Here is a 14,888-nt window from a genome sequence, read left to right as displayed (position 1 = left end):
TGCTAAGTTCTTCAAAAATTCTGTAAGTTAAAAAAAAAAAAAATTCTGTAAGTTACTTTTTAGTATAAGCACCAATGCATAGAGTGACAACAGTAAATGATCTTTTCTTCCATAAACGCCCCAGCCTCTCTCATAACCTGTTATTCCAGGGTGAAAAGTACTATAACATTGTAAAGGTTTGAATGATTTCATAATTCTTAGGTTTGTTGCCTGTAAAAAGCTCTGTGTGTGGGTCATAAGAGAGCCTCATTTTTCTTCTGCTGTGCTTACCCTTTGGGGTTACAGTGTAGTATTAGAATGGAATCCATTCATTACCCGTGGAAAAGGTCCCTTCACCTAATGTTCCAGATCTAGTCCAGATAGAGCCAGTACCAAAAAGTTCGCACCTGCTATCCCCCTGCTTTAATTTTAAATTTGAAGTGCAACTCCGCCCATGGCTTCTGGGCATTCACATTAGGTTAGCCATTCCAACAATAAGAAAGAATCTTGGTTCCTTCAAGCATGGTACCACCATAGCAGTGAATTAAGCATGGTGCCCCTGGCGATCCCTGAGAGAAGCCTGTTGCTATGACCTCCTTTCTTCCTGAAGGGGAATCCTTTGTTACAGGGAATAGGTTAAAAAAAAAAAAAGAAGACAAAATCCTGCAGGTTTACGAATAGAGAGATGATGTCCTGAGGCAGTGTAAAATAGAGATGTGGAAAGAGTCGCAAAGGAGAAAGTCTCCCTCTGGTCACTTTAATAGTGGAGTAAAGTCCGAAGTGAGGAGGGGAAGCAAGAGAGGGAAGGTGCCATCCTAAAACATGTATATTTTCAATCTGAGTGTTTAAAACATTTTTATCGTAGACTTCCCTGGAGGTCCAGTGGTTGGGACTCCGCACTTCCAGTGCAGGGGGTGCAGGTTCGATCCCTGGTGGGGGAACTAGGATTCCCTCCTGCCGAGTGGCGTGGCCAAAAAACTCCCAAAACTTTATCTTCCTGAATGTTCAATAAATCAATATGTTTGCTTAAATAATTACAGTAGAACCCACTAAAAAAGAAATGTTTAAGAGTTTTAACGTGATTCTTTTCACACACTTGGATGATAATTTTACAAAGAGTTGGAGAAAATGACAGCTTGCTTTTAAATATTTTCGGCCTTTTATGCAGAGACACCAAACCCATGAACAATGCGTTTATTTCACATAATTTGTACTAGTGATATGTCTATTCAAGTGCTAATTCCAGTGTCCTCCAAATATATTCTTTATGAAAAATAGTTTCATTAATTTTTCTATTTAAATTTTTTTCCTTTTGTCACACCCTAAAGCATAATTCACTGACCACAATTTAACAATTTTAACAGAATTGTTAAAACAAGGAAAAAAATCTCATTTACACTAAGAGATTCACACTTATCCAGCAGGAGCAGATCATATGGCAAAAAACAGAACAACCAGTAGAGGGTGATTCTGAAGTATTGGCTCTGTTAAGTAAATTCCCAGATCAAAGGGCTTGAGACTTTGGGGGAATACTTAGGCTTTTCTGTGGTACATCACATAAGTATATATAATACTTTTGTTCTTCTGTGGAAGACTGGTAAGGGGATTCTAGACAGGAAATGGAGCCCCTTCACCCATCTGCAGTTAGAGGCTTGTAAGACGGTCAGAACACGCTGACCGTCTACCACGAGGTAGTTGACCCACCTCGTGGCTACATGTAATGTTCACTAACAATTGCTAAGGATTAGGAAATGTCAGTACCTAGAGTCTGGTTGTCTTTATCTACTTGATTAATGTGATATATTAAAGAAATATAAAGATGCAATCTCAGGTATGAAGTATTCCCTTCTCTTTTTTCCAACATTTGCTAAGCACATTTATTTAGGTGATTCCACAAGATTTAATAACCAATGTAAGAAATTCACTTGTAGTTGAAAACAGCTCCATTCAGAGATACTATCTCATTTAATGCTTATTGCCATCCTGCGACCATTAAATGGGCTCTGTTATTATAAGGCCCATTTTATGAGTAAACTGTGCATTCAAAGGACTAAGTAATTAACCTCAGTTCACACAGCTATTGGGACGAGAGCACAGTACCAAGCAGTGGTTACAAGCCATGCTTTGAAGTCAGATGTATTGTGGCTTCAAATCTAGGCTTTGCTTTGAGACAGTGACCTGCCTGTGCCTCAGATTTCCCTTGGACAGAAAGGGAAAAATCATAGTATACCTTGTAGAGTAAATAAGAATGCTTGAAACCATACAGCACAATGAGTCACATGATGAGCACTGAAATCACAGCCAATATTATTTTGACACCAAGGCTAGGGCTCTCTTGACCCCTGAAAGGCTGAGGAACACCTCAGTTGTGGGAGAGGAGTTACCTCCATCAGACCTGTGGGTCCTTGGAGTTCCGCTTGCCATGCCTCTCTGACTGGGAACAGTGACATTAAACGTACAACACAAAAATGGTACTATGCTTAAAGAAACCAAGATTTAAACTGAAAAATAACAATTTATAGGAGTACATCAGGGAATAAAAATAGCCTTCACAATTCCAAGTTTACAATTATTTCTTCTTAGCACCATTAAAATTTGACTGTGGCGAAATGAAACAAAAATTGCCTAAATAAAAGGCAGAAATAGGTTTTTCTTTATGACCTCTCCTGGTGCTTCAAGTCATTTTTTCAACGGTTAATAAAGGGCTTCTGCGTGCAGGCTATATACTTCCTTGTCTCATGTTTTCTTAATTTTTTATTTATGGCATACACAAAAAAATCCCATTATGTTTCTGGGCAAAAACGGTCAAGGATTGCCCTACAAAAATGTTGAACACTATCAAAAGTCGTTGTACTTTTCTCCTATTTTAAGTGTGCAAATTTTCTTTGGATTCTGATTCACGTAGGCCACAAAGAAAGAAAAACAAGTGAAACTCTCTACTGTAACCAGTTCTTCCACCCTGTCTATGAAGCATCAAGCTACAGCCAGTGATGATCATGGAAACCTCAAAATGAATAAAAAGGCAATCCTCCTGGTTTGTAAAACAGGAGAGACAAAATACACTGTGAACTGTTTTTACAGACAATGTTCAAAGTTTTCTGAACATGTTTGATCATACCAGTTGGGTTCTTTGTTTTTTGTTTTTGTTTTCCTAGATACAGCCATTTCTGAGAAATTAATATGGGCCTACAACTCATAGATAGCTTTCCAAAACCACTAGGAACTAAGCACAAAAGCTAGTCATAAACATATAGAGTCCTTACATAAATTAAGTCTTCACTTCTACACAGATCTGAATCATTTACTTCAATCTTTACAGACTTCTGTCCAGCTTTATCTACTTTATCAATAATAGTCACTGAAAAATGTAAAACTAAGAGTGGATGAAACTTCTTTGACATACTTGGGGCCTCAGGAGACCACACAGCACCATTCTATTTCAATGACTCCAAATAATTTTCACATGAATGGCTAAAGTGCAGAAATGTATAATTTATTAAGATTTAAATAAATCACAGGGAGAGAAGTGCCTTAAAGTTTTTGGTAGAAATTTTTCAAAAGATAAAAAAAAAAAAGTTCTAAGAAATTAAGTTCTATGTATAAAATTCTTCCCCATCTTTGATATTTCAAAGCAAAATATGTTGATAATACTTTTAAAAAGAGCATGTATGCTTTTTTAGCATTTGACGACAGTGAGATTTTTTTTTTAATGACATAATCCAAAATTTGGGGGGAAACACCTTTCTAAAAACTTGTACTGTTACCAGCAGAATGTTATAGTCATTCTCTTTTGTCTCAGCAATTTCCCTGATACAGTTCCCATACTGGAAATATTCCCAATGGCTGCTAAATTTGTCAAGAATAAAAAACTTTTTCTGTTGAATCTATTAGAACATGCCTACTTTTCTCATGGGCTGTCAAAGAATAAAAAGCCCCCTTTCTCCCAAGGGTGCTAACATCTTTTCCTTTTTGCAGATGACAATTATTACCATATCATTAGTAGTCAATAAACATCTCTCATAGTTGCCAAAATAGCTAAAATTAGAAATCCACAAGGATTCAGAATGACATTACTAAAATAAGAAATCTGAACATGTAAAAAAATCAAGTAACTCTATAAACAACAGAACAATGACATGAACATCAGTTTTATTCACTGAGAATATACTCTAAAAAAAAATCTATGGCATAAATATAACTGTGAACAAACACTGCTTTTCTCAGCACTTTCTGCCTAGAAAATTCAGTATACTGTATGAAAAATCATTAAATTAAAGCATGTAAACTTATTTATGTACAACATGATTTTTTTAACGCCAAGGTTAAAAGAAAGAAGGCACCAGAAATATTGAAAAACACAAAGAAGCAAGGTAGAAATACTGCAAGATTATCATAATTCTGTTTGCTACAGGAAAAATATTTAAGATAAAATTGAACATAAAATAAACATAGGTTATGATACAGCCAAATTATTGTCAAAGGTATCAAATTGGCTGGCTGTACATTATGGAGGTCACAGAAAATTATTACTTTAAAATGCTTCTCCACAAATTAGCATCTATAAATGCTATGTTCTGTGGTTTCCAATATGCTACCTAAAGTATCACTCCCCAAGGGAGCCCGGTTCCAATCCAGGGCAGATGAGATAGATGGAGCCAGAATGGCAGTGTTTGACAGACACTAGTGAAAAAGACCAGTGACATTCTACATACTTGCAATATCCCATTTTATTAGAAGCAGCAGGGCACAGAGGTTAAGCACATGAGCGCAGGAGTCAGACCCATGTTCAAATCCTGGTGCCACCACTACAGGCTGTGTGACCTCTGGGAAGCCACTTAATCTCTTCTAAACTCAGTTTTCAAAGCCGAACAGGGAGCACCTTCTTCAAAAGGCTGCAAGCAGAATGCAGGCAAACTACTGAGCCATTATCTGGTTCACAGTCTCCATTCAATACTTGTACTGAACTGAATTCACAAAAGTGAATAGCTTAAAACTATCATCTAAGTTAATTAAAAATATTTACTTGTCACCATGGTATTAGAGGAAAGTCAAGTTTTATTGCTTAAGGAATCCGAAAAGGAATGTACATGGACAAGAGGATAGAAATACTGAAATGTACAAATAACATATTTCCATGACCAGAGTTGATTTATTTTGCAGACAATAGTTTTCTTCTATGGATTTCTGAAAATATGGCAACCTTCACACTGACATGTTCTCAATCTTTCTCTTTACATTTTAGAAACTAGAAAAGCTCAGACATGTAAATACACAAATGACACACTTGCCCAAGATTAAAAAAAGTGGCAAGGACTAATTATTTTTTATATGAGTTTATCAATATCTCCTATTTCTTATGAACCTATGGGAGAATATGATTTAAAAGGGTGAATTCAATGGAACAATTTTGGAATATGTACAATTTTCTCAGAGATATCAAACCTGGTTTGTTTTGAATCGTTGATAGCTAAGGTGAACTCTAAATGCAAAATTAAATTCAAAGCCAAATAATCTTTTCTTGATTCACAGACACTAAATATTTGTAGCTGTATGGACTTCGTGGGCAGGTTTGTTGTTTTTTTTTAAAATAATTCCTGCAAAGTGCCTTAGATTTCATAAAAAGTAGCACCAATATTCTAGCATTCCACTCCCTTCCCAGGGCAAAAAATGACAAAAATATAAAACTACAGGCAAGTTTAAAAAGTCACTCACAGTTGTCTATTTTAAAAATTAAAAACTATAAAATAACTTCATGCTCAAGAGCATCAAGTAATCAATAAAGAGATTGATGTATACATTATTTTCACCTTTAATTTTAGACTAAAGGTCAACTTCAGACCCCAGACTACTTTTCCAAGCAAAGCACAGAAGATAAAATTTTATCATTTTATACTCAAAATAGTATTGACCATGTCACAGGAAGAGGGATTTAAAAATGCAATTCACCCTGAAACTCAATAGGTTAGTGTTTTCCAAACTGCAATTTTGAAAGCCAAGTAGTGGGTCCTGACAAGAATAAAATATCAGGTGCATACTGGGTTGTAAGGGTAAGCATTGTCTGGTAAACTTTGGTTTGTGTGTACGTATATACTGGGTCACAGTGCAAAATGTGTTTTTCACTGTTGAGTTGCTGTGAAAAAAAGATTCAGTCACTGCTCTAAGGCCCACTAAATTTTGCCTTCTGGAGCCCCCTACAGGCTTTAAATGTTAAAATCTTGAATTCTACAGTAAATAACCCTTTGTTGGAGGTTGGTTCAGGAACTAGCACTAGATAGTTTATACAGGATCAGAAGCTTACACAGATAAATCGGCAGCCTTTGGTCTAAGAACTCAAAGTAAACGTGTGAGCAGCCTCAATCCTGAAGCCAAATCATCCTCAAAAACCGCATTTATTTGGCAAGGTCTACGTTAGCCCTCATTATCTAATTTCATTTCAAATTGAGAGAAATATATCAGTATCTCACAAAAGAAGCTGTCTGGGGGCAAACTAAGAAGAGATAGAATCACAAGGACTTTAGAAAACTGTTAAAAAGACATTCACTTTTATGAAGTGCTTACAAAGCAGTGTTGAAAACTCATTCAACAGAAACATGGCTACTAAAAGGCTTATTTCTATAACCCTACTCCCCAACAAAGATTTGAGTAAAAAACAAAAATTCTGAACAATCAAGCACTAAACATTACCCCAACTCAAATGTTTTAAGAACTAATGGATCACTCTATCAAAGTAATAGAACTCTATGGGGACTTCCGTGGCAGTCCAGTGGTTAAGACTCCACACTCCTAATGCAGGGGGCACGGGTTCCATCCCTGGTCGGGGAACTAAGATCCCGCGTGCCACGCAGTGCGGCCTAATAAAAAAAAAGAACTCTATAAAGTGGTTAGAAAACTGCAGTGATGTAGGAAATACAGACTTTCAATGAAAATAAACTAATAGGCTATTAGATTAGGGCCTTCTTCCCTTGCTCACCTTTCATAAAAGGAAAAATATAACATAAATACAAAGAAAAAGTGTTTATCACGCTTCCTAACCACCACAACCAAAAAAAATCTGTTTGCAGAAATCTAAGATAAGAGTAGACTCAAACCACAAATATCCTGCAAACAATTATCAAACACTGTTCTGACCTTAATTTCACCTGTATCAAGTCGCCTATCTCAGAATGCTTGGGATGGTTTAGTTAACCTAAGGTCGATTGCAGAACCAGGTAAGAGGCCAAATGGTAGATGATCCTGTAGAAAGGAGATCACTTGGCAATAAATGGATTTAGCATAAATGAAGGTGATTCGTAATACATGGATTAGCAGTGTATAGCCTTGTTTTGGGTCAATCTTGGTTGGCCCCTCAAGTAGATCTTTGAGACTAAAAATGATGCCAAATGGGGCAGGTTTGACTTGCAAAATGTTGGTCCACTTGTTTAAAGCAACCCTGACTCTCTAATCTAAAATGGTCCTGCAGGTTGACATACTCACTCATGTCTTATGTTTACTGGAACATAATTAGATCCAGCCTAGACAGTAAACTGGGGCTTGTGATTCAAAATTTACCCTTGGCTATAGAATAACTTACATCAAAAGCAGTAAAAAAAAAAAAATCACATAAAACCAATAATTAATGAGAGCTCATTTTGGTACTATTTGTTACTATTAAACAAATATAATTATGTTCAAAATTATGCTGGCTCCCCCACCAAAAGCCCTAGACTCATGTTTATGATAAACATCTATTGGATAAATTATCATCTATTCAAAACAAATGGTCACACAGCTTATTTGCCATTTACTTAATTCACAAAATATGAATAAAACTTGTTTATTTGAAAATAATGAAAATGAAATTTACTCCCATTCTTTATTATTTTCCTGTATAAGCTGAGATTTAAAGAACGACTCTTCTTGGACAATGCATAAACATTCGGAGGGGAATTTTATATGAAAAGCAGTTTTTAAAACAAGAAAATAGGAGCCCAAGTGATATATACATCCTTTTCCCATCACCACATAGTCCTTTTGGGTAAAGATCACTTCCTTCTCTTGTTATTCCTCACAAATATCCATCACAATTAGAACTGTCATATCTTTAGGTCATCTTTTTTTTTTTTGCGGTACGCGGGCCTCTCACTGTTGGTGGGCTCTTCCGTTGTGGAGCACAGGCTACGGACGCACAGGCTCAGTGGCCATGGCTCATGGGGCCTAGCCGCTCCGCGGCATGTGGTATCTTCCCAGACCGGGGCACGAACCCATGTCCCCTGCATCAGCATGCAGACTCTCAACCACTGCGCCACCAGGGAAGCCCTAGGTCATCTCTTCAAGGTGTTCTTTCCCTTCTCTCTATTGTGCTTAAGGAAAATGTCCTTCCTATTGTTTGCAGGCATCCTGAATATCCTCAAGATAATATTAAAATAATTGCTTTCATAAAATTGTGCTTTTTATCTGGGATACCAAGATCCATCCATGAACAAAGAAATATGGCTGTTAAAGGTTACTTGTAAGTTAACACTTTAATGCCCTTCTCTTTCATTTTCAAGACCACTCTGTCAAAGGAGTGATTCTACTGAATATTTAATAGCCAGTGACTTCGGTACCCAAATTCATAGAGTGGCATTCTCTCATGTACATGAACCCAACATAACACACACACACATAGCCATCACTCATTCATTCTCACACTCAAGCAAGCATACACATACGTTTTCTTTCTTTCCAGAACAAGCCAGAATTACAGCTCTTTTGGTGATTGTTATAATTTTTGGAATGGTTCATAAATTTTCCAAATTCTTTTAAATTTGCAACACTTTTATCTTTTTTTTTTCAATTGTGAACCATTCCATATTGCATCTTTATTGCAAAAGTCAACATGCTTCTTAGAAATTCAGATTGTAATCGATAAAACAAACATTACATATATGAATTTAAATGTATAAACAGTTAGAAATTCAACAATATCTCCTATTATACTATTACACAAGTTCACAATTTTGTAAAAACTATAATACAGGCATACTATACATCAAGAGGAACCGCTATTCCTTTTCACATGATTTTTTTTTCTTTTTTTTTGAAATAATGATCCATCAGCATGGACTTCTTTTTTTCACCCTAACAAGACGTTTTCCAATTTATCACCTTAGCTACTGACAATGTTTTCTCAATGTTACAGCATGAAGAAATTGAGGGAAATTCTGCATTCCCCGGGGTTACCTCTTAAGCCTGGGCAGCAATCCACTAGTAAACCAAGATGACCGAGCCAGGCTGGTGGTTGTTATTGCTCAACGGCTACTTAGAAAGATGTCATACACATTAAAAAGAACAGAATTTGCCTCAGATGGTATATGTTATTTCTGTAAGTGAAGATGCCAAGAAAACAAGTCATAGTTACTCGCTTTTAAGAGAAATTCTAATGCTTGGGGATCTCAGTCCTAAAGGAAAAAATATATACATTTAACTAGTTTATGCTAACCTTAACTTAAATTTTCTAATATTATATTTAACGCATATTTTGAATACATTTTTGAGAGTCAAACATGTTTTAGAAGTCTTAGAAAAGACGTTTATGAAGTATTTTAGGTGTATCGAAAACTAAGTTTTATATAAAGGGCCTCAAAACTTACTCGAAAAAGTGTCTAGCTATTCTTCACTTTAACATCCTTCTCTTTCACCCCCCTCTCTCCCAAGAACTAAAAAGGTCAAACAAATCCTCAACTCTCTCTGTACTGAGAGTGTAATAAGATGTCAATTTTAGGTTAAAAAATCATATGAAAAGGAATCTCACTCTGCTGAATTGTCAGTCTACTGAAAATTTCCTTACAGCTCCATTAATTTACTGTAATTTTCAGTTTCCAAATACAAAAATACAACAATTCTTATTGAAATCTATACGCTGGTAGTTTTAGTACACAAAAAAACCAAACAAATTATTTACAAAATTATACAGTTTAAGAAAAAACTTTGTACAAAAAATATATAAATCCTTTGTTCCCTCTATCACGTTTAAACTGTCAGGACTCAAAATATTCACCACAATGAATCTTTCAAAATATATACCAACTGAGCCACAGACATCAGGAAAATTTCGTTAGAGATGACGGAGGAGGAAGAAGCAAGATTGCTTACTCTACCCCACTGTAATGTTTTCCTTCTTTTATAAGCTTATTTTAGCTTTGTGTTTTCAGAAATATAACTATAACCTAGAAAGAGGAAGTCCTTATTATTATGAAGGGAAAATTACATGAAAACTTAAAAATGATCCTGGTTTGACACATCATTCCAGGAAAACATGTAGAAGAGGAAAGATAGTCAGAACATGGGATTTAACTTCTTGTAGCCAAGTAAATCTAGAGTCCTGATGGTTTTAAGTTTCTTAGTGAATAGTTTCTATTTTGAGAAACAGTCTTCACCTCAGGAAACAAAATCCTCGACATAGTGATCACCAAGAACCTTCTGAAGCCAACAGGAGGTTTCAAATTTTCACACCACACGTACTATAAAAACATAGCTGTGTATATCCTTGAAAAAGTTAACATCCTATGTACATTAATCATTTTATTTCCCCAGGGGTCAATACAGTGTAGTGTTGCTCCTCTGCCTTTCCATCTAACATTCAGAACACAAGGACATAAATTTACAGATATATTTTACTTAACAGATACTCTATACAGTGTACAGTAAAAATGCACACAGTGAAGGAAACCGTCTACTGAAGGATGCATATGTTCATGGATAGCAACAAGCTACAAAATTATGAAAATATAAGGTCATCTGATCAAAGTCAAGTTATGACTCCCATTTATTACTAGCATACCCATCCCCCTACCCCATCCCACCCCCAACCTATCCCCAGTCACCTCACCATCATGGTTTAAATTTAGGGAAAGAATCTCACACACTTTCAAACCCTTCTGCATAACTATTAACTAAAGTGAAGCTTTAAAAAAAAAAAAAAGCTGGTGACTCTCTCTCCCCACAAATCCTTCCATTATTCTCATCAAAATATCACTTGTTTATCAAGGTGCTGGTTTAAACTTTTTATTGGGGACTGACTTTTGGTGGCCCAAAAGAATCACTTATCTCAATAATGGGTAAGTCAGGCTATTAATAAAAAGGCAGGAGAAAGAAAATGGGGACGAGAAAGGGGCAACAGGTGAAAGCCTTTTATATTCTGAGAATGTTAAAAAAAAGGACCAACTGAACCAGTGCTCAGTAATTTCAAAGCAAACTAAAAATCAGTGGCAGAAGTCCAGGAGAGTTAATATGATGACAGAATGGAAATCCCACAGAGCTAGCTACCATTGCCTTATAGCATTGAAGAACAGTTACGATTTACACTAAAATATTACTTACTGCTGCACATTAAATCCCCCCGGAATTCAGATTGAATACAAATTGGGCTCCTCCTCAATAAAATAATTAAATTTACTTTTCTTCCAAGACAACTCTTGAAAGCAAAAGGGTATTTTAATTACAAATATCTCCTACTATCTGATGACCCATCCATAATAGCTAAGAGATAAAAGATTCCAGGCGATTTTTACATTTAATGAAACTTTATCAGCAGATTATAATCCAAAATAAAATTTCTGAACACCCTGTCATTTACATCATAATCCAACACCAATAGCAACAAAAACAGGTGGTGTGGAAAAATAAGGCTCTAGAGATTATCCAAGTCATTCCTGTGGATCTTCACAACTGTGTAAAAGTCACTAGGCCTTTGGTGCTTTAATATCATGAACAGTTATGAGATGTATTTAAATAGCAAACTTGCTGTCCTTAAACCTACTGTGTTGAAAATAAAAATAAAAAAATTTTTTTTGGCTCATTGACTTCTTTAAATAATTTTAAAAAGTTGTTCTTCTAAACAATATTCCTAAAAATTATACAGCTCGCATCAGATTTCATCTTCGCCATGAACGAGATTCATATTCATCTTCATCCTCATCGTCGTCATCATGCAAAAACAAATCTGACGTTTCTGTTTCCTGAAGAAAAGAGAGGGTAAAATCTGCTCAGTGGCACAAGTTAAGTAAAGTGCTTTTTAGGCCAAAGGACAAACAGACTAGTATACAAAGCCCAGGCTGGATTTACAAGTGATGAAAATTATCTTTGGGGGCAAAAAAACCCCAAAACATTTTTATATATATATATATATATATATATATATATATATATATATATATATGTATATATATTCTTCTCCCCTGCTAATTTTGCTAGTTTAATAGATTTCCATTCTAATATCATCAGAAAAACATATGAACATTTAGTGGAGGGAGGGGGATATCTATGAAACATGTTTTTGATAAAATTAATTTTATTCTATTATCTTGAAAGTGAGGAAAGTAAATAACCATTTGAACGTCTAAACTTTTCCTCTAATATCCGATTGTGAAGGACGAATATAATACTTTGCCTATGACACTGACATTCCAAATCTTACATAAAAATCTAAAATCTTACACAAAGTAAAAGTATCTACAAACATTCCCAAAATACCAAGATTTTTCTTTTCTTTCTTTTTTAAAGAAGGGAAATGTTTCTTCTTTTGTTATGTAAAATTACCCACTTGGTCAGGAAGACTCTTGATCAGGCATAAATGCTATCTTTTAAAACCAAAATTAGGATGAATGAGGAATAACTTGCAATGCTGCCTAAGTGTCCATTTTAATAAACTAATTAGAAATACTGTAGTAAAAAAGAAATATTAATTCTCATGTTTTAAGAAGCTGGTTAGTACTTGTATTATTTAAGTCCTTGGTTTTGCTATTCTTCCCTCTTATGTCCATCTTCTTTACACTCTCTCATTTTAACCAACTATATGTAGAAAGAAAATAAACTCAAATCTATTACTTATGGCACTTGAATAAGTTAAAACTAGAACAATCAGATAAAATTTAATTTGTTCACTTAATCCATGTCTTCATTTACCAAAATAAAAACGTCCAGAGCCCCAATAAAGCCAAAATAAATGCAAATTTTAAAAAAGTACAGTCTCTCCTACACCAGAAAATAACCCCCAAAAGAGCTTTTTTATTTCTGCACCTAATCTGATCCTTTAATAAACTTCTAGACTAGTCTTAATTACATGCATGGAAAAACTCAATATTTATTTTTAAATTTATATTACTTAATGTTAAGAAAAGCATATAACTGGAAAACAATCTAGTTCAACTCTTATTTTCAATCGTTAAATTTACCTCCTCCTTGACTTCCTCTTCCTCAGTCTCAGTGGATACAGAAGGCACCTTGGCCTTGTGCCATGATATTTGTAGCCGACGGTCTTTGAATTTTGACCCTTGGTTTGCAGGCTAAAATAGATTTTAGAAGAACACAAAAGTTTGTACTCACACTTACTAATGATTTCTTCAAATTGTGTGCTATTAAAAGTTTAATGACTTGAGGGAAAAAAAAATCTGTTAAAATGGATCTACAAATAATCTCCAATGAGAGCTAGAAAAAGTGAAGTTCTTTTTAATTAGAAGACCACATGTCTGGTTTTCCCAGGATAGCCCATGATTAATGTTGATGTCACATAAATTTTAAGATCTGTCTTGGTTTGGATGATAAATTATATAGTCATTCTACATAGAAAAGTCATGATGAGGACAACAAATACTGTCTTAATATGATTATTGGCCTTTGGCTTTGATAATCTACATATTTAGAGTAAAACCTTACAAATATAAGTAATTTAAAAATTATCTATTCATCTCATGACATCTCTTATATCCCCATCTATATCTGTTAAAACTATTCCCACTTCTTTTCCTGAAATGCTATATAACAATGACAAATACTCTGCAGCTCATCTACGCATCCCACAAATGTTAAACACCTATTATCCTATCTCAGGGTAAAACTACGCAGTTTCAAATGTATTTCTTGTTATTACTGTCTAAACATTTTTTTCCTCCCCAGCAAATTTCAGTAAGAGAAACCAAAAGTTTAATTTTAAGGACAAAGCAATAGAGACAAAGGAACAGAGACCCAAAGTTTCATGAAAGTGAAAGCTTAATCATTCCTACAGCTTTCCTATCAACAGATCTGGGTTGTAGAATATCCCCAATTCTTGGTTCAGTCCTAAAATATGTAATAGAAGGGGCTCTTTTAAATTTGGGGTTTCACCCTAGCTTTTCTAGGAAAAATATTGATAAACTTCATGAAGCATTTGCAAAATATTTCCATAGAACACTCAGATCATTGCATGGCAAGAATGTACATTAGGCCAGATGCATACCAGTCAATTACTGTCTCTGCTGATACCACAGCCTGTGATTTAAGGAAAAGCTCCTATTATCCCTTGTAGGTGTAAATGTTTATAACCTGACACCAAACATTTTGACTCATGGGACAAACTAAAATGACGTATCAAAATGGCCCTAACCCAAATATACATTTACCATCTTTTCAAAATCAGGTAGTTACTAAGTGAGTGGACATTAAAAGTTCTCATCACAAGGAAAAAAAAATTTTAACTATGTGTGGTGATGGATTTTAACTAAACTTATTTTAGTAATCACAATGCATATGTATACTGAATCATTATGTTGCACATCTTAAAATAATACAATGTTTTATGTCAATTATATCTCAATAAACCTTGGGGAAAGAAAAAAACAGGTAATTTGTGTAACAGACATCCCTTGCCCTTACTCTATCCTTTAACGTACAGCCCAATTATAGAGATTTCTTCAGTATTTTGTTCGTTTCTATATTATTTAAATTCTTTCCAGCTTTACTGAAGTGTAACTGACAAATAAAACTGTAAGATATTTAAAGTGTGCAATGTGATGATTTGATACACTGTGAAAGGATACCCCATCGAGTTAATTAACACATGCATACCTCCTTTTGGGAGGGGGGCGGGGGAGGGGGGTTATTAGAACATTTAAGTTCTACTCTCCTAGCAAATT

General features: G+C 34.9%; 1 protein-coding gene across 1 annotated transcript in view; it reads right to left on the bottom strand.

Moving 5' to 3' along the window:
• Positions 1-11,509: 11,509 nt before the first annotated feature.
• RBM27 (RNA binding motif protein 27) overlaps positions 11,510-14,888 on the bottom strand; it is a 67,261-nt gene continuing 63,882 nt past the window's right edge. Inside the window, exons 20-21 of the mRNA XM_065873291.1 lie at positions 13,173-13,283; positions 11,510-11,957 (exon numbers count right to left, since the gene is read on the bottom strand). Of these exons, the coding sequence (XP_065729363.1) occupies positions 11,874-11,957; positions 13,173-13,283 (195 nt within the window). The 3' untranslated portion in view covers positions 11,510-11,873. The remainder of the gene's footprint in view (positions 11,958-13,172; positions 13,284-14,888) is intronic.

The sequence above is a fragment of the Phocoena phocoena genome, chromosome 3 (assembly GCF_963924675.1).
Source record: "Phocoena phocoena chromosome 3, mPhoPho1.1, whole genome shotgun sequence".
In the NCBI taxonomy this organism is placed as follows: domain Eukaryota; kingdom Metazoa; phylum Chordata; class Mammalia; order Artiodactyla; family Phocoenidae; genus Phocoena; species Phocoena phocoena.
The sequence above is the reverse complement of the archived record's forward strand: the minus strand, read 5'-3'. Positions and strand labels throughout refer to the sequence as shown.